Raw genomic sequence first — 20,820 nt, 5'->3', positions numbered from 1 at the left:
GACTAGGTCAGATGCCCAGTTCCCAAGTCTCGAGGAGCCACGTGAAAACATCTAATGTGGGCCTGATGAAAGGAGCATGGAAGAAGCAAGGATGTGCCCTATTCATATAAGGGGAAGATGGTTTGCATCAACCAAGCTGGGGAACAAGGAGATTGCTAACTTAGATGTACTTGCTGGGCCCTGATATTAGATCCAGGAAAGGAAAGGTTTAATTCTTTGGGGTGGCAGTTATACCAGGGTCACTGAAATGTGTGGTTATCCAAGCGGGAGGCTCTTCCTGTGATCTCTGGCCTCATTAGTCTGCTGTGTTTTTCTTGACCCATGACCAGCTCGCCACAGCCAACTAGCTGCGGCCAACTTGCCATGGCCAACCCGCCGCGGGAGAAGAGTTACACTAATATCGACAAAACAGTGGAATAACGAAGAAAGGATGCCAGAAGGAGCGACAAAATGAAACTTGAATGACAAAAGTCAAAACACTTGTTTGATGACTTTTAAATAATTAAATTGAACTCTTGAATTGTCCCACAGCGAGTTGACCCGTGTTGAGTTGGCCACAGCGAATTTGGCCATGGTGAGTTGCCTGGCAACTTTTCCGCTTCCCTGTAGCCTTTGTTGGAATCAACTCTCTGATCTCCAGCTCTTGTGTGACATTTGTATAGATTCTGCTCATGAAATTGTGACCTCTGGATTGTCTCACAACCTTGACCTGACTCTCAGAGCTTTGGACTGGATTTTGACTATTCTGTACGCTCCTGTTAAAAGCAAAACCACTCCACCAAAGCAGGTGTTGCTTAGAGACTGTTTTGGATTGCATTCCTTATCTGCTGTTATCTCCTCGACTTCGGGAAAGCTGCTAATTCACCACAGCAACTGTCTGTGTGAGTGTATAAACCAGAAACGGGACAGAATCCATCAAATAATCAGCTAAGCCCACTCAGAGCATTGATTTATTTTTATTTTTTTACATAAGTTATGTCCTGCCTGATTTGACACATTCCAGGCAGCTTGTATAAAATCATAAATATACATTAAAAAATTACAAGAACAATCGATTGCACCAATCAGCATCACCAAACTATCCCTTCAAGCCCAAACAGCATTTGTTACCTTCCCAAATTATAAAGTAATTATCCTGATGGATGGTGAATGTGTTACTCTCTACATCCACCATCCACAAATCACTTTCCAGTTTGTTTGGTTCTTCTAGCTAGATCTGGAGTTGTTAACATCATAACTGCTAACTTGGGGTAATAATCTACTTGCGTTTTCAGATTAAATTTATTCATCTCCCTGCTGATCTGGATGAAAGTTGTCTAAAGTTGTCTGAATCATTGCTACTGGCCTAATTTTTTTTTTTAAATTCAACTTTCAGACAATTTTCTCTGGACGACTGAGAATCTTCATTATGCTGACCTGGATGTTGAGTTCGCACAGAGATTGGTTCGCACCAAGTGGCATCTCCTCTGATTTTGAAGCAGGGGTGAAATCCAGCAAGTTCTGACAGGTTCTGGAGAACCGGTAGCGGTAATGTTGAGCAGTTTGGAGAACCGACAAATATCACCTCTGGCTGGCCTCAAGAGTGGGGAAGGAATGGGGATTTTGCAGTATCCTTCCCCTGCCACGCTCCCTCAAGCCACGCGCACAGAACCGTAGTAGTAAAAAAATTGGGATTTCACTACTGAAATTTGAAGGATCATTTTCAGTTACTGCAGCCTTGGAATATGGACAACTACCTGCCTTGATTCCTGTCTAGGTGGCTTTTGAATCTAGTTGATCCAGTTTAAAAGCCTGTTCTTTATTACATGAGGAGATAATGCTTAACTTTCTCAAAGAGGGAGTCCCGAAGTTCCTTCAGAAGAACCCTGCCTTGAGCCGTAAGGAATGGTTCAACTATACTTGATTTATCCATGTGTCCACTTAGAAATGGTATCTGTTTCAATTTGGCTCCAGATGCGAACTCAATGAAACAGCCTTGTTGCTTTGGTCATTGAATAGATAATGGTAAAGATAATGGACTTGCACATATGTGCTAGTTGTTCCTGACTCTAGAGGGCGGTGCTCATCTCCATTTCAAAGCCAGCGCTGTCCGAAGATGTCTCTGTGGTCATATGGCTGGCATGACTCAACACCAAAGGCGCACGGAACGCTGTTACCTTCCCACCAAAGGTGGTCCCTATTATTCTACTTGCATTTTTTACGTGCTTTCGAACTGCTAGGTTAGCCGAAGCTGGGACAAGTAACAGGAGCTCACCCCATTACATGGCACTAGGGATTCGAAGTGCCGACCTTTCTGATTGACAAGCTCAGTGTCTTAGCCACTGAACCGCTGCATCCCATATTGAATGGATAGGTTTGAATAAAAGATCTAGTGGATATTTAATCATTCTTCCTGCTCAGGGTTAAGAATCCACTAAATTATCTGACAGCGGCCCTCCGGCCATCCAGCAAGCTGAGCCTCCAGTTGTCTAGAACTCTGGGAGTTGAAGTCCACAAGTCTTAAAGGGACCAAGGTTGGAGACCCCTGGACTAGAAGACCTCCAAGGTCCCTTCCAACTCTTTTATTCTGTTCTCATACAATCTGCAGGTTAAAAGGCCAGAGGAATCTGGATGTCCTCACGTATTTTTCCCTGAATATTTATGATGGGAAAAAGAGATGACAGATTGCTGGTTGAGGCGTCTCTGCTTTCCAAGTCATAGTTAATTACACAGTTTGGTGGTGGGTGAGTTTACAAATGTATGAATTCAGGTCAATGGGAAGGGGAAGGGAAGCCAGGCTGCAGCCATATACTCCCGATCCCTCCTTCTCTTGAAGCAATTGTTTTTAGTACAATTAATTAGCAATTGTGTTCTGTCCCCCCTCGCCTCTGTCCGAGCGATGGCTTAATTAGCCGGCACTATCAGCTCTGGCAGCAAACAAGCGAGCATCTGCCAAGTGTCTCTGTTATCTCCCTTGACGCCGATGAGTCACCCAGGAACAAACAGTACTTCAGCTCTTAGCTAAGCAGTTAATTTGCCTGCTATGAAGAGGCACAGCAGCTCTTGCTGCCTTTATATCCTGTGGGGTGTGGCTCCATGACTCAGCACTTCCTAGGCCTGCCCCACCCCTGCTTCTGTTGTTCCCACCTCTCCTGCCTACGAAACCTAGGGTCCAGCCAGGCCTGATTGCCATCAGCTGGGTCTGGAGGCATGGCCTGGGGGGGGAAAGAGTCAGGGGACGGAGGCCTCGTTATCTCTTCCACCTGGCCTGCCTCTGGCTCCTGGAGCTGAGCCAGGGAAGCCGGTGCTCCCGAGGTAAGTCCTGACGGCCCTTCCCCGTCACTTTCCAAGTCACTTTCTGGCAGGAGGCCTGGCTCGGGGGGCGCAGATACAACAAATCATCTTCCATATTTGCATCCCAAGATTTTGTAACAGAGAAGAGCAGCAAAGATGATCAGGGGACTGGAGGCTAAAACATATGAAGAACAGTTAGGTATGTCTAGTTTAATGAAAAGAAGGACTAGGGGTGACATGATAGCAGTGTTCCAATATCTCATGGGTTGCCACAAAGAAGAGGGAGTCAAGCTATTCTCCAAAGCACCTGAGGGCAGGATAAGAAGCAATGAATAGAAACTACAGTAGTGGCCAAAATTGTGGAAACCTTTTGAGGAAAATGTATTTTTGAAGTTTGATGGCTAATAACATCATTTATTTTATTTTTTTGAGTTTCAAGATAATCCTATTCCGCTGCTGGAATAGCCCAGACCTTAACCCAATTTAAAATCTATGGATCCTACTAAAGAAACTTGTTAGTCAGAAGCGACCCAGCAATAAAACCCAGTTAATAGAAGCCATCATTCAATCTTGGTTTCACCTGATAACAGCTGCAGAACTAAAAGACTTGGTTCACTCCATGGGAAGACGTTGTAAGGCCGTAATTCATGCTAAAGGTTACCCAACTAAGTATTCACTGACATGGCGATAATTTTTGTATATCTCGTTTTTTCTACGTGTTTCACTTTTCTTCTTTATACTGTAACTGCCATTCCTTCCTTCATAAAAGTGATTGCATTACATCCTTGATTAAATTATCTTTCCATTGATATATAATTTTACGGTACTAGTCCCAAAAAAAAAGTGATGTTATTAGCTAGTTTTAGAAAATACACTTTTCCCAAAAGGTTCCCACAATTTTGGCCGCTACTGTAATCAAGGAGAGAAGCAACCTGGAACTAAGGAGAAATTTCCTGACGGAACAATTAACCAGAGGAACGGCTTGCCTCCAGAAATTGTGACTGCTCCATCACTGGAGATTTTTAAGAAGAGATTGAACAGTCATTTATCCGGAATGGAAATAAGGTCTCCTGTCTTCAGTAGGCGGGTTGGACTAGAAGACCTCCAAGGTCCCTTCCAGCTGTGTCGTTTCTGTACTCCGTTCTAAAATTTCCATCGAACTAGAGGCAAAACGACTTGCGGTCCTGTAAAAGCCATAAACAATGCCTGACGATATAATCCAGGACTCTGTAGTGTAGGGAAGATGAAAATGATTGTGTGTTTATTTATTAAAGGGAGTTCTACGTGAGCTTTGTTATTGCCTGGAACAGCAAGTTGTTTTTTTAGGCTGTTGCTGCAGCTGAATAGTTTTCTCTTTCACGTTGTCTTCCTGCTCTTTTAAAATCCTATGTGAGACAAAAGCAGATGGAGGGGAATTGTTGTTGTTGTTGTTGTTTTCCCCAAGGTGGACCATTTATTCTATTCTCGTTTCCCGCAGCAACGTGAAAACATGGAAAGATGGGGGGAGACCTTGCTTCTCTCCAGCATTTTAAACTTGGGAAACGGAGCGTCCCCGATGCAGAAACACCACGAGGCCCCTTTATTCATTATTTATTTTATTCACGTTAAAACATTTATACGGCTGCTTATCGTTCAGTCAACGCCAGGCAGCTCCCAATCAAAGATTGGGGCTTGTGATGGTTCAGAGACAGGTTTCCCACGAACGCCACAGCCCTCTGAGAGAAACCATTTCACCAATTAATCATGAATGAGGGCGTTAAAAGTAGAAAATGAGGGAAAGACCTTCACTACGTGTGCTACGGATCCATCCCAACTGGACATTAAAATGAATCGTTTACTGCTGTACTGAAAGCTCAGTCTGCAACATAGGTAGGTAGGTAGGTGGGTAGGTAGGTAGGTAGGTAGGTAGGTAGGTAGGTAGGTAGGTAGGTAGGTAAATAGATAGATAGATAGATAGATAGATAGATAGATAGATAGATAGATAGATAGATAGATAGATAGATAGATAGATAGACAGACAGACAGACAGACAGACAGACAGACACAGCAGACAGATAAGATAGGTAGGTAGGCAGGCAGACAGAGATGAGATAGAATGGATGGATGGATGGATGGGTAGGTAGATAGAGAGAGAGAGAGAGAGAGAGAGAGATAGATAGTTAGTTAGATAGATACACAGACAGACACAGACAGACAGATAAGGTTAGGTAGGTAGGCAGGCAGACAGAGAGAGAGAGAGAGAGAGATGAGATAGAATAGATGGATGGATGGATGGATGGATGGATGGATGGGTAGGTAGATATAGATGATAGATATAGATAAATAGGTAGGTAGGTAGGTAGGTAGATAGATAGATAGATAGATAGATAGATAGATAGATAGATAGATAGATAGATAAGGTAGGTAGGCAGGTAGGTAGGTAGACAGAGAGAGAGATGAGATAGAATAGATGGGTGGGTGGATGGGTAGGTAGGTAGGTAGATATAGATAGATAGATAGATAGATAGATAGATAGATAGATAGATAGATAGATAGATAGATAGATAGATAGATAGACAGACAGACAGATAAGGTAGGTAGGCAGGTAGGTAGGTAGACAGAGAGAGAGATGAGATAGAATAGATGGGTGGGTGGATGGGTAGGTAGGTAGGTAGATTAGATAGATAGATAGATAGATAGATAGATAGATAGATAGATAGATAGATAGATAGATAGATAGATAGATAGATAGATAGATAGATAGATAGATAGATAGACAGACAGATAAGGTAGGTAGGCAGGTAGGTAGGTAGACAGAGAGAGAGATGAGATAGAATAGATGGGTGGGTGGATGGGTAGGTAGGTAGGTAGATATAGATGATAGACATAGATAGATAGATAGATAGATAGATAGATAGATAGATAGATAGATAGATAGATAGATAGATAGATAGATAGACAGACAGACAGACAGACAGACAAGGTAGGTAGGTAGGTAGGCAGGCAGAGAGAGAGAGAGAGAGATATGAGATAGAATGGATGGATGGATGGATGGATGGATGGATGGGTAAGTAGATATAGATGATAGACATAGATAGATAGATAGGTAGATAGATAGATAGATAGATAGATAGATAGATAGATAGATAGATAGATAGATAGATAGATGATAGATAGATAGATAGATAGATAGATAGATAGATAGATAGATAGATAGATAGATAGATAGATAGATAGAGAAAGATTGTCCTTCTATCACTTTCTGGCACTTACTTGACTCAAGTCCTCTTTTTCTTACCTGGCCAAGTGCAATATAGATGCTTTGGTGTTCTCACCCGTCAAGGCACTGCATTCGTAAAAAATTATACTGTAATCCTAGAACAGAGCAGAGGGGGAGGGGGAGAGATTGTCTAAAATTAAAAGATTCCTAATAGTAGTTTTCTGGCAAAGACAAAGGAACCAGAAGAAAGACACCACATGGGTCCTAAAATTCAAACGTGGAAGATGCAGCCAGTGAATTAATTCTCTAACAACTCTGTAGGGTAGAACTAGATTGACAAGACCATTAGAGGAGTTACAGATTTCTCTTCTTCAAATCCCACTTCCCATTTTTTTCCTTCTGTGTTGCTCGAGAACTCTTGAAGTAGCATTCTGTTTGGAGAATAAATGTGACTTCACTATAAGTAACTTGACAGAACAATTAATCGGTGGAACTGCTTGCCTCCGGATGTTTTGGGTGCTCTTATCACTGGAGGCTTTTAAGAAGAAATTCTACAACCACTTGTCTGGAATGGTAGAGGGCCTTATTTTCCAAAACACCAGAAAGCAAGAAAAGAAACAATGGATGGAAACTAATCAAGAAGAGAAGCAACTTAGAACTAAGGAGAAATTTCCTAACAGTGAGAAGAACTGATCAGTTTAACAACTTGCCTTTAGAAATCGTGAGCACTCCAACACTGGAGGCTTTTAAGAAGAGACTGGACAGCCAGTGGTCTCGAATGGTACAGGGTCTCCTGCTTGAGCAGAGGGTTGGACTAGAAGACCTCCAAGGTCCCTTCCAACTCTTGTTATTCTATCTTCTGTCCAATACAGGCCTCCGTAATCTCCAAATTCAGCACAAATCTACGGATGTGAAACTATTCTTATCGCGTTCCCTAAATTATATTCCACAAATTTCATCCAAAGGAAATTAACAACCCTGAAAAGTTGCTGCTTCTGGCAAATAGCACGACTTCGAGATATAAATAATAAATAAATATGCCAGAGAGCATCAACGCTTGTGCTTTAAAAATGTTAAAATACGTCTTCCGTGCTCTTAAACGAGACTAACCCATCAGAAGCTATTTCTCTGGGTTTATGAAGACCTCTGTGGATGGTTAGGATAAAGAGAGCATGTGTGTGAATGCCAACTGCTTGTGCTGGAGATGCACATGTAAGTAACTTGACTAGGGATGACATGACAGCAGTGCTCCAATATCTAAGGGGTTGCCACAAAGAAGAGAGGATCAGCCTATTCTCCAAAGCAGGACAAGAAACAATGGATGCCTTCGGCATGACCTGAGTATAATTCATAAAATCATCTGCTACAATGTCCTTCCTGTCGAAGATATACACATATTCAGGTACCGTATATGTGGTACCTTGCTCAATAGTAGTAACTGTGAGAGGGATCTTGGAGTCCTAGTGGAAAACCATTTAGATATGAGCCAGCAGTGTGCAGCAGCTGCCAAAAAAGCCAACACAGTTCTGGACTGCATAAACAGAGGGATAGAATCAAGATCACGTGAAGTGTTAGTGCCACTTTATAATGTCTTGGTAAGGCCACACTTGGAATATTGCATTCAGTTTTGGTCGCCATGATGTAAAAAAGATGCTGAGACTCTAGAAAGAGTGCAGAGAAGAACAACCAAGAGGATTAGGGGACTGGAGGCTAAAACATATGAAGAACGGTTGCAGGAACTGGGTATGTCTAGTTTAATAAAAAGAAGGACTAGGGGAGACATGATAGCAGTGTTCCAATATCTCAGATGCTGCCACAAAGAAGAGGGAGTCAAACTATTCTCCAAAGCACCTGAGGGTAGAACAAGAAGCAATGGGTGGAAACTAATCAAGGAGAGAAGCAACTTAGAACTAAGGAGAAATATCCTGACAGTTAGAACAATTAATCAGTGGAACAACTTGCCTGCAGAAGTTGTGAATGCTCCAACACTGGAAATTTTTAAGAAAATATTGGATAGCCATTTGTCTGAAATGGTGTAGGGTTTCCTGCCTTGGCAGGGGTTGGACTAGAAGACCTCCAAGGTCCCTTCCAACTCTGTTATTCTGATATGGGGACTTTGAGAGATAATTTGGACTTCCTCTACAGCTGCAGACCAGCTGATTTTGACAGCCTCAAAGCAGTGCACCACAATAAATACAATACTGTATATACTGTATAGTTTTATATATACCAGGGGTCTCCAACCTTGGCAACTTTAAGACTTGTGGATTTCAACTCCCAGACTTCCTCAGCCAGCAAAGGAATTCTAAATCAGCCTGATAAAGGGTCAGTGGAACGTGGAAAAAAGAAAAACGTGAAGGAGAAAGTAAGGATGTGGCTACAATGGAGGGTTTCTTTTAAACCCTTTTTTTCAAAGAAAAAGAAAAATTCACGGGGCCTCCTTGTATGCAGGCTAATGCTCGGAGTGCGGGAAACGACCTTGAATTCTTGTTAAGTCAAGGCAAATATGATTGAAGAGTGATAATGGAGGAAGCCTCCCAGGATGGCAACCGAAGGATAATCTCCGCTCAAAAGGAAGGAGTTGCGCATCTCCGATAAAAGAAGTGGAGGAGAGAAGAAAACAAAGTTAATAAAACATGATTATCGTTCACCCAGCCAAGGAAGAGATATGGAGGATGCGTTTCTGAAGGTGAAATGCTGATCTGATCGCTTTGAAAGAACTTCTGGGAAATCTCTGAACTGCGTCGCTCTTTCAGAGCGTGCCGGCAGGACAACAGGAACCATCGTCCCCGACTTGGCGTTAATGAATACAGATATGAATTCATACAAAAGGCCATCTCCATTGGCACTTGTGCAGTACAGATGGTCCTCGACTCACGACCGCAATTAAGCCAGCATTTCCGTTGCTAAACAGGACAGTTGTTACGTGAGTCACACTTTTTTTTTTTTTTGCCACGGTTAGGCAGAGCGCTGCAGTTATTAAGTGAAGCATGGAGCCTTTAAGCGAGTCTCCATTTTCCCGTTGACTCTGCTCGTCAGAAGCCAGTTGGGAAGATCCGCAAATGGTAATCACATGACCTCGGGGACGCTACAACTGTCACAATACATTGCCAAGTGCTTGAATTTTGACCACGTGACTGTCATATCCCACCCCCACTCCGATGAACGAGTCAAGGAAGTCCGTAACAAACTTGGCAACGAAGCCTCTGCAGCTTGCAAAGTTCCTACGAGGTTTATCAGGGCAGGCAGGAGTCCAAGTTGTGACTTCAGCGATAGGGTCCGGTATCAGCAAACTCGATAAGACTTTGCTTGACTCAAGGTTGGAATGCCAAAAGCAGGTCCTTTATAGAGGCTGTGGGGTGTGGCTCCATGACTCAGCATTTATCCAGGCCTGCCCTACCCCTCCTTCTTCTGGCGTCGCCTCTCAGATCTCTGGAAGTGAGGGTCCACCCACGATGAATTGTCTTCAGCTGGATCTGCTGTCAGTGTCTGGGAAAGGGAGGGGTCAGAGGGAGTAGGCCCGAGTAATTCTACCACCTGGCTGGCTTCCTGCTCTGAAGGCTGAGCCAAAGGAACACACACTGTATGAGTGAGGTTTATCGGACTTCTCCTGTCACTCCTTGAAACCTCTCCGGGCATGGGGCTAGGGCCGGGGGCTGGAGTCATGACAGGCCGTTCATTTTCATTATCAGACTCGGAGTCTGATAAAAGGCCCGGTTGGAGACGGGAGGGGCCCGGCTGAGGAGAGGAGGGAGGACGAGTCACAACAGTGACCATGGAGATGCTGTAATGGTCATAAATGTGAGACTCGGTTATCAGTCACTTTTCTTCAGTGCTGTTGTAACTTTAGCCACTAAATGAATTGTTGTAAGTCAAGGACCACCGGTAGAATCAAGATCATGTGAAGTACTAGTACCACTTTATAAAACTCTAGTAAGGCCAGACCTGGAATACGGCAACCAATTTTGGTCACCATCCTACAAAAAATATATATGTTGAAGCCTTGGAAAAAGTGCAGAGTGTTGTGTCTTGTCCGCTCTCACCGCAGCCAGGGTCTGCTTATCTGCTCCCGAACACGGAGGAATGTATGCCTCCCGGCCCCAGTCCTGGCTCCATGCCCAGACAAGCTGCAGAGGAGGGGGCACCTCCCGGTCCCAGCCCTGGCTCCATGCCCAGGCAAACGGAGCAGCTAGACCCCTCCCCCTCCTCCACAGCATGTGAGCCTGAGGAAGGTTTATTTCCAACAGCTGCTGATTGGAGTGACCCTCGCATCAGAAGACTGGATAGGCGGAGGCAACAGAAGGAAGGGAGGGGCAGGCCTTAATGAGTGCTGAGTCATGGAGCCACACCCCATGGCCTATATAAAGGATCTGCTTTCTGGCAGTCTCTGAGTCAGGCAAAGTCGAACTTATCTTGCTGAAGTCACTTACTGGTCTCCTGCCTGCTCTGAGGACTTTGCTAGGGCTTTGGGGCAGAGCTGCAGAGGCAAGCCTGATTCGGATTTCCCTGACCCGGCCGACAGCGGAGGAGTGGGACACGACACAGAGCAAGAGCCAATAAGAGGATCAAAGGCCTGGAGACTAAAATATATAAAGAACGGTTGCAGGAATTGGGTTTGGTCAGTCTAGAGGAAAGAAGATGTAAGGGGGACATGATAGCAATACTCCAATATTTGAGGGGCTGCCCCAAAGAAGAGGAGGTCAAATTATTCTCCAAAGCACCAGAAGGCAGGACAAGAAACAATGAATGGAAATTAATGGAGAGAAGCAACCTGGAATTAAGGAGAAACTTCCTAACAATGAGAACAATTTACCAGTGAAACAGCTTGGCCTCCAGACGTTGTGGATGCTCCCACACTGGAGGTTTTTTAAGAAGATATTGGATAACCATTTGTCTGAAATAGTATAGGTCCTCCTGCTTGAGCAGGGTCCAAGGTCCCTTCCAATTCCTGTTCTGTTCTGTTCTGTTCCGTTCCGTTCCGTTCCATTCCACTCCATTCCATACCATATTTACTATTCTATCCTATCCTATCCTATTCTATTCTATCCTATCCTATCCTATCCTATCCTATTCTATTCTATTCCACTCCATTCCATTCCATTCTATTCCGTATTTTCTGTTCTGTTCTGTTCCGTTCCGTTCCGTTCCGTTCCGTTCCATTCCACTCCACTCCACTCCACTCCATCTATTCTATTCTATTCTATTCTATTCTATTCTATTCTATTCTATTCTATTCTATTCCATTCCATTCCATTCCATTCCATATTTTCTGTTCTGTTCTGTTCTTTTATTTATTTATTTATTTGTCACAACAATATATATAGGCATCACACAAAAAGATTATACAGTATATAAACATATATATGAGGAAATATAAGGAAGTATAAGCATATATATATAAGAAGAAAAAGAAAAACAATAGGACAGGAACGGTAGGCACGTTTGTGCTCTTGTGTTCTGTTCCGTTCCGTTCCGTTCCACTCCACTCCACTCCATCTATTCTATTCTATTCTATTCTATTCTATTCTATTCTATTCTATTCTATTCTATTCTATTCTATTCTACTCTATTCTATTCCATACCATACCATACCATACCATACACCATATTTTCTATTCTATTCTATTCTATTCTATTCTATTCTATTCTATTCTATTCTATTCTATTCTATTCTATTCTATTCTATTCTATTCCATACCATACCATACCATACCATACCATACCATACCATACCATACCATACACCATATTTTCTATTCTATTCTATTCTATTCTATTCTATTCTATTCTATTCTATTCTATTCTATCCTGTAATGACTTTTAGGAACACAAGAATCTGCTCCAAACTAGACAAGAAGGAAAAGAGGCATCCAAATTCCCTTATCAGGAAGTTAACAGCTCAGTGAGTAGATAATGAAACGGCTCCCGAGGCTTTTGTTGAAACAAGCTACCGAATCAAGGGATTTTTTTCCCCCCCTACAACCGGGAAAAACAAGATGTAGCAGAATAAGCATATTTACTTATGACAATCACAGAAACAGTGGGGTTCCATATTTCTAAGGCTATCCCTAACCTCAATAACAGAAGGAAGGGATTCACTGAATAAATTTGCTTAAGAAGTGGTTTCCGGGGCTATGTGCTAATGGAATATTTATTTTATGCCTAGATTATCTCTTCTTACTGTACCTTGGCTAGACGTTCCCCCAATCTCTTAGGAACCTCTCGTTCTTTTTCCTTATCGACTTTATTGCCGACCAAAAGGACCGGGATGTTCTCTCCAGCTGCCTCCTAGGAAATAAGGAAAATTGAAGGAGAGAGAGTTCTCCGGCGGAAATATATGAGGAAAGCAATCCACAAACTGACAAACGGAAGCATTTATTAGGCTGCCAAGAAGTCCTGAATCATCATCATCATCATCATCTTTTAACGGCCCCATAATCCCTCACGGGGTGGAGTCTGGGCAACTGAATGGAGCTAGCGAGTGTTTACTGGCCGGATGCCCTTCCTGTCGCCAATGCGGAGTTCTGTTCAGCGGATATGTTCTCATTGTGCCCAGAGAGAGAGAAATGTCTGCCTTTACCTAGGATCGAACTCACAGCCTCCTTGATCGTGAGGCGGGAGCTCCACCTCTAGGCCACCGCACCATTCCACCAACGAGCCCTGAATGATATTGTGAAAAGACGGAGCTTTTGAATTACGGAGGAAAATTTAAAGCTAGGCATTGTAGTTCCATCATTTGGATTCAAAAAACTTCTTCAGCTTATAGATTCTCTCCCTCTTATAGATTCTCTTTCTAGTTAGAGAATCCTTTTGTTCTATTCTGGTCCGGATCAAACGGTTTGGAATTCCAATCCCAGCAACTAAAATATACCCTGGGCAGCTGTGCAATTTTCTTTACGTGGATGTTTTTGGACACGCAAAGCTGGACGAGATGCATCCTACACAGTGGTGAGATTCAATTTGTTTCCCTGCCGGTTCTGTGGACGTGGCTTGGTGGCAGTGGTGAGATTCAATTTTTTTTTTACTACTGGTTCTGTGGGTGTGGCTTGGTGGGCATGGCAGGGGAAGGATACTGCAAAATCTCTATTCCCTCCCCACTCCTAGGGGAAGGATGTTGCAAAATCCCCATTCCCTCCCCACCCCAGGGGAAGGATACTGCAAACTCCCCATTCCCTCCCCAATCCAGGGGAAGGATACTGCAAAATACCCATTTCCTCCCCACTCTTGGGGGAAGGATATTGCAAAATCTCCATTTCCACCCCATTCCAGGGAAAGGGTACTGCAAAATCCCCATTTCCTCCCCATTCCTGGGGGAAGGATACTGCAAAATCCCCATTCCCTCCCCAATCCAGGGGAAGGATACTGCAAAATCCCCATTCCCTCCCCATTCCTGGGGGAAGGATACTGCAAAATCCCCATTCCCTCCCCAATCCAGGGGAAGGATACTGCAAAATCCCCATTCCCTCCCCAATCCAGGGGAAGGATACTGCAAAATCTCCATTTCCTCCCCATTCCTGGGGGAAGGATACTGCAAAATCCCCATTTCCTCCCCATTCCTGGGGGAAGGATATTGCAAAATCTCCATTCCCACCCCACTCTGGGACCAGCCAGAGGTGGTATTTTCCACTTCCTTCTGCACATCCCGCCCACCCGTGCCTGCGCCCTCCCCCCCCCCGCATGCGCTGCAGAAACCCGAAAATCAGTTGGACAATGGGAGGCCTGCACGCATGTCAGTGGAGCTGAGCTGGGGCTACGGCTCGCGCACCTGCAGAGAAGGCTGTGCATGCTACCTCTGACCTGCATGCCACAGATTCGCCATCACAGGCCTAAGAGGACCGATGGAACTGAGGACCACTTGGAGGAAAAGGGGGAAAAAAAGACAAAATGCCGGAGAATTCAAATGCAATCGGACTTACCTCTACGCTCACCAACCACTGCTTCACAGCTACAAAGGTGTCTTGTGCGGTTATGTCGTACATCACAACAACCCCGTCAGCTTTCCGGAAGAATTGCTTCGTGATGCTGCGATACCTGAAAGTCGGTGATTTTACAGAACGGGAAGACAAAGGAGCCATCAAACCCAGCCATCTTCCCCGCTCGGCCCAAACTCAGTTCAGTTGAAAACATTCTCGACCCCAATTGGGTCGGCAGTTCAAATTGCTCTTAAGTGTTGAGAAAAGTTTTCTTTTTAAACATCCAGTCAGCATTCCCTTTTCTTTTTTAACCGCTCTTCAAAGAAAATAACACCTGGAACCAAACTTGAATTTCTAAGATTTAACGTGCACCTAGGGGGAGGGGAGGGGTCATTAGACTGATGTCCTTTGAGTTCCGCAGGGGTCGGCAACCTTAAACACTCAAAGAGCCATTTGGAAAACATTTCCCACAGAAAAGAAAATACCGGGAGCCACAAAACCTGGATGGGCAACTCGATGTCACTCACTTCCGCCAGTCATAGGACCCCCCCTAGCCACGCCTACCCAGCCAGTCATTAGGACAGAGAACCGGTTGTTAAAAAACACCGGGAACCACAAAACCCTTTTGACATATTTCTGTTTCTCCCCCCTCTCTGTGTATCTCTCTGTCTCTGCCCTGGCCACTTCTCCATCTCCCGCCATCGCCCTTCTCGGGCCAGGTGAGGAGTGACTGGGAGGGGAGGGGGAGGGGAGGGGCCAGCCAGTGGTGGGATCACCCGACAGGGAGCCACAGCAGAGGGCCCAAAGAGCTGCATGCGGCTCCAGAGCCGCAGATTGCCGACACCCGCTCCAGTCTTTAGCCTTTAACTCTGAATCCTGGCACAGGAGCTGAATTTGAAAAGTTATATCCTGGTATCTAATTCTTGTAAAAAGCTGAAGGGCAGAAACCTCTTTCAGGATTCCTAGCTTAAGAAAAACAACAACCCACAGCTGGTTCGGAAAGCAGAGGAAAAAGGGAATGGCCTTGACAGACAGGAGGAAGAACTGCTGCCAAGGCAACGGTCATTTTACAGAGGCCTGAGTGCAGGCCGTGACATTAACTTGAGAAAAGGCCTCAGACCACTCCCTTCCTAGATTACATGAAGATAAAGGGAGAACATTCTTGCAAGTGTCTGTCATTGCAAAAACTAAAAGTAAAATTTTTCGCTGTCTTGTCATGTCCGACTCTAGGCGATGCTTATTTCTGTTTCCTAACCTAGAGAGCCAGCAATGTCCAAAGACATTTTCCATGTGGCCAGTATGATTATACACCGAGGTGCACAGAATGCTGTTATCTTCCCGCCAAAGTGGTACCTATTTATCTACTCCCATTTGCATGCTTTCGGATTGCTAGGCAGGCAGGAGCTGAGGCAAGTAACGGACGCTCATCCGTCACGTGGCGCTCGGGTCACAAATCTGAGCTGTCAGCTCTCCAGCTGACAAGCTCAGCGTCTTTACCCACTGAGCTATCCCACCCCACTGTCTGTCATTGTAGCTGTTGCCATAAAAGAAGCCCTCACTGATAAGAGTTTATGAGGAGTAGCAACTCTGGTGGAAGGCCCTGCCTGCTGTGTGCCCATTTTAGGGGCACCGATTCACCGTTGGTTCTCACCTGGCGCTCAGCCCTCACCTGTGGCTCCAAGTAGTTGTAACACGTTCATCAGCCACACCCCAGTAAACCGCCTCAGCAGACAGGTCAAAACAGGTGAGGGAAGCCAATGGATCTTTGGTGATTTTCCATTTACGTAGCAGTGGTTTCCTACTCTGGTCTACTTTGAGGATGGACACACCTTACACAGGAATTGGGCAGAGCTACACCACGGGGGCATGCCCTACCAAGATCTCAGCCAGCAGATAAGAAGATCTTGGATTACCTTTCTTGCCCAGCAGTGTCCCAGAGTTGCAGCACCACCTGGCTGCCATCCAAGCTCACCGTTTTCATAGAATAATCCACACCTGTAGAAGACAAACGGCTCCAATTGTATCAGTCAATCAGAGTAGAGCTGGGAGGGACCTCAGAGGTCTTCTAGTCCAACCCCTTGCTCAAGCGGGAGACCCTGTACAATTTCAGACAAATGGCTGTCCAATAATCTCTTCTTAAAAGCCCCCAGTGATGAAACACCCACGACTTCTGAAGGCAAGATGCTCCGCTCGTAATTGTTCTCAGCGTTGGGAAATTTCTCCCTAGTTCTAGGTCAGTTTTCTCCTTGTTAGTTTCCATCTGTTGCTTCTCGTCTTCCTTTCTAGCGCTTTGGAAAATTAGCTGAACCCTGATCCTAACCCTTGGTCCCAACAGCTGATGCCACTGAGAAATATAAGGTTTCTATGCCAGTGTTGAGAAAACTCTAAAAACTCAAGTGCTGAAAAAGGACACTGTTTACATTCTGGAGAATAATAATAAGAAGAAGAAGAAGGAGAAGGAGAAGGAGAAGGAGAAGGAGAAGGAGAAGGAGAAGGAGAAGGAGAAGGAGAAGAACCCAGTAGTCAAACAGTTCTGACAGCTTTACACTTGAAGAGAGGAATGATACAGATCAGTGATGGGATTCAAATTTTTTTACACCGGTTCTGTGGGTGTGGCATGGCTTGGTGGGCGTGGCTTGGTGGGCATGGCAGGGAAAGGATATTGTACCGGTTCTCCGAACTACTCAAAATTTCCGCTGCCGGTTCTCCAGAACTGGTCAGAACCTGCTGAAACCCACCTCTGATATGGATGCTTTGTTTGGTTCAATTTTGCCATCAAAACCGATTTCGAATCATGAATATCTGGTTCACACAGCACAATTGTTGCTGATACACATGGATCTCATCAAATAAACTGCACTGAATCAAAATCAGAATAGAGCTGGGAGGGATCTCAGAGGTCTTCTAGTCCAGCCCCCTGCTCAAGCAGGAGAACCTATACCATCTCAGACAAGTGACAGTCTCTTCTTAAAAACCTCCAGTGATGAAGCAACCACAACTTCTGGAGGCCAGCTGTTCCACTAGTTAATTGTTCTCATTGTCAGGAAATTTCTCCTTAATTCCAGGTTGCTTCTCTCCTTGGTTAGTTTCCATCCATTGTTTCTTGTCCTGCCCTCTGGTCCTTTGGAAAATAAATCGATCCCCTCCTCTTTGTGGCAGCCCCTCAAATACTGGAATATTGCTATCATGTCCCTCCTAGTCTTCTTTTCTCTAGACTAGCCAAACCCAAATCCTGCAACCGTTCTTCATATGTTTTTGTCTCCAGGCTCTTAATCATCCTAGATGCTCTTCTTTGCATCAATTGCCCAGTTCAGTCCTTGGTGTTGAGACATACCTGGTTCAGATCATGAATTGCTGGTGGCTAAGAACAGAGTGAGAGGGATGCGGTGGCTCAGAGGCTAAGATGCTGAGCCTGTCGATCAAAAGGTCAGCATTTCAGCGGTTCGAATCCCTAGTGCTGCCTTGTAACGGGGTGAGCTCCCGTTATTGTCCCAGCTTCTGCCAACCTAGCAGTTCGAAAGCACGTAAAAAAATGCCAGTAGAAAAATAGGGACCACCTTTGGTGGGAAGGGAACAGCATTCCGTGCGCCTTTGGCGTTGAGTCATGCCGGCCACATGACCACGGAGACGTTTTTGGACAGCGCTGGCTCTTTGGCTTTGAAACGGAGATGAGCACCGCCCCCTAGAGTCGGGAACGACTAGCACGTATGTGCAAGGGGAACCTTTACCTTTAAGAACAGAGTTAACTTCTGCAACATCCAAGAGAAAGCAACACCACAGAAGTTCGACCACACCAAAATCAACACTCATCAAAATCCCTTTCCATGCAATTGAGGTGAAATAAAAATTAGGTTTGAACTGCTGGACGTGACTCAGAAGACGCCTGATGCACTGTGGCAAGAAATGCGATCAACCATCACTGGAACCATGGTGTTCTGTCTCCGTCCTCACTTTGGCGTAACGAGCTGGCCTTCAGCCAGTGGGTTCACGTCTCCTATCAGTCCTGGCCGAGAAAACGCAGCTGCCTGCCAAAAAGTTCAAACAGATTAAGACTTCAGCTCACTTCGACACGGTTCAGCTAATTTGCTTCCCGTGGAACTGAGAACAGTCCCAAAGCTCCTTATATATCCTTCTCTTTAATGTAGCCGCCTCTCTAATCTTCTGAAGGGCGGCCCGATCCAGGCTTGATTAGTATGGTTATCAGCTGCGTCTGAAGGCGTAGCCTGAGGAAGGGAGGAATCAGGGAATGTCAGCCTCATTACATCCTCCGACTGGCCTGGTTCTGGCTCCTGGAGCCGGGCCAAAGGAATCGGTGCTTCTGAGGTAAGCCTTACCGGCCCTTCCCCCTCACTCTTGGAGTCACTTTCGGGCATGGGGCCAGGTTCGGGGGCTGGAGCCACAACACATGGTTGAACACCTACCATGCAACAAACCAGAAAAAAAGCGCAAATGGCTTTCAGATGAAACCGCCAAAATTAGCCGAGCAGAGAGAGAGAGAGAAAGGCAGTCAAAGCAGAAGGCAAATGGGAGGAAGAAAAGAGATTGAATGCAGATGTCCAAAGAGCAGTTTCTTTGCTTTCCAAAGAGAACTTTCTTTCTCTTCCAAAGAAAGGCAATAAATTCTGCTAGCACCGGGATTGCAAGCAGCTAGAAGAGACCTCCAGGAAGGGCCACATCAGGAATACATTTGTGAAAATCGAAAGGAATTCCAACACCATTTTACTGCTCATGGATGCATCAACAAAAACAAGCAAGGGAAAACATTTCTGACCAACGAGGTGCCAAGAACAGTTGGCTCAATGAAGGAGAATATTTGTAGCTCAGGGTTGAAATGAGGGGCCCTTGGCGGCGTCTGAGCTTGGTCGTTTTCTTGCAGACGTTTCATCACCATATTAGGTAACATGATCCGTGCTAGTAAGGAATGGGGTTTGCTCTCAGTTTATATTCTAGAGGCTTGCCCTGTCAGTATTGGTGGGAATGGTCTTTGGTGGGCTGTTTACGGTTAGCTTCTTTGGAAGGTCCGTGATTGGACGATTGTTTATTTCTTGATTGTTGGTCTGATCTTAATCTTGGAGTTAATCAGTGGTGGGTTGCCCCCGGTTCGGACCGGTTCGCAAGAACCGGTAGTATAACCGGCGGGAGGCTCCTTCCACCGACCTGGATGTTGTCAGAGGCGATCTGTGAATGTGCAGAAGCTTGTCACGTGAGCAAAGGTAAGTAGAACCCACACTTGGAGTTAATCTATGCCCATCTGGGTGTTGATTGCTGGTAGGGAAGTGTTTTGGTCTTTTTATTCTCTTTTTGGCTTTTCGAGTGTCTCTTTTGCACAGTATGCAAGATACACACTCTCTTGCATACTGTGCAAAAGTATGCAAGAAATAGATACATATTTACGTCTGTTGTCTATTGATAGCTAATTCCCAAAATTGATAGCTAATTCCCAAAATCCCCAAAGCTTTAACCAAAAACTATCTACTATTGACCTCACCCCATTCCTAAGAGGTCTGTAAGGGGCGTGCATAAGAGCACCAGTGTGCCTACCATTCCTGTCCTATTGTTTCCCTCCATTCTATCCAATTAATATAGTTATTACATACTTATGCTTATATATATATATATGCTTATATATTGTATAGTCATTTCATGCTTATGCTTATATATACTGTTGTGACAAATAAAATAAATAAATAAAATAAATAAATAATTTCTCAAGGGTGCCAGGCTTCCAGAAATTCTCTAGTATTTTTGGACTTGGCTTGGCTCTAGGATAGGGGTGGCAAACTCAAGGCAGGCCGTGAGGTGCTTAGATCAAAGGACCACCCCGCAGTGTCCATGCCGGCCAAAACGGAGTGCCTAGGGGGGCTCCTGCACCCCCCCATGGTCCATTTTTAGCCTACATGTCTTTCTGCTGGCCAGAAGCGGGGTGCGTGGGGGGCACGTGCTGCGGGAGGCATCCGTCCCATTTCCCTCCCCCTCCCTGCCCCTCCCCCAGCCAGCTTGCTGATCTGAACCTCAGAGAAATCCAATTTGACACCCCTGGCCTAGGACGATCACATTTTCCCAGTTGAAACTATATGTTGTGCCTCGTCCTCCCTCCTCTCCTCAGCCGGGCCCCTCCCGTCTCCACCCGGGTCTGTTATCAGACTCCGAGTTTGATAATGAAGATGAACGACCTGTCATGCCTCCAGCCCCCGGCCCTGGCCCCATGCCCGGACAGGATGTCAGGAGTGAACAGACAAGCCTGATAAACTTCACTCCTACAGCGTGTGAGCAGGAAGCCAGTCACGTGCTGGAATTACTGACAGCAGATCCAGCTGAAGAGACTTCAAAGTGGGACGATCCTCGCTTCCGGAGATCTGAGAGGTGACGCCAGCAGAAGGAAGGGAGGGGCAGGCCTGGATAAATGCTGAGTCATGGAGCCACACCCCACAGCCT

General features: G+C 45.2%; 1 protein-coding gene across 6 annotated transcripts in view; it reads right to left on the bottom strand.

Annotated features, from left to right (window-relative positions):
* Window positions 1-755: 755 nt before the first annotated feature.
* The window catches only part of CRACR2A (calcium release activated channel regulator 2A), a 73,909-nt gene continuing 53,844 nt past the window's right edge, over window positions 756-20,820 (bottom strand). For 5 of the 6 annotated variants that reach the window (XM_058190433.1, XM_058190432.1, XM_058190434.1 and 2 more), the window contains 5 exons: window positions 16,299-16,380; window positions 14,389-14,503; window positions 12,659-12,760; window positions 6,551-6,627; window positions 761-4,658 (listed from right to left, as the gene is read on the bottom strand). In XM_058190433.1, the coding sequence (XP_058046416.1) occupies window positions 4,568-4,658; window positions 6,551-6,627; window positions 12,659-12,760; window positions 14,389-14,503; window positions 16,299-16,380 (467 nt within the window). In that variant the 3' untranslated portion in view covers window positions 761-4,567. Of the gene's footprint in view, window positions 4,659-6,550; window positions 6,628-12,658; window positions 12,761-14,388; window positions 14,504-16,298; window positions 16,381-20,820 lie in introns of all 6 variants that reach the window. The other variant, XM_058190436.1, reaches the window with a different exon arrangement.

Source organism: Ahaetulla prasina, chromosome 7 (genome assembly GCF_028640845.1).
Source record: "Ahaetulla prasina isolate Xishuangbanna chromosome 7, ASM2864084v1, whole genome shotgun sequence".
In the NCBI taxonomy this organism is placed as follows: Eukaryota; Metazoa; Chordata; class Lepidosauria; order Squamata; family Colubridae; genus Ahaetulla; species Ahaetulla prasina.
Note: the sequence above shows the minus strand (reverse complement) of the source record. Positions and strands in the feature narration are given on the sequence as shown.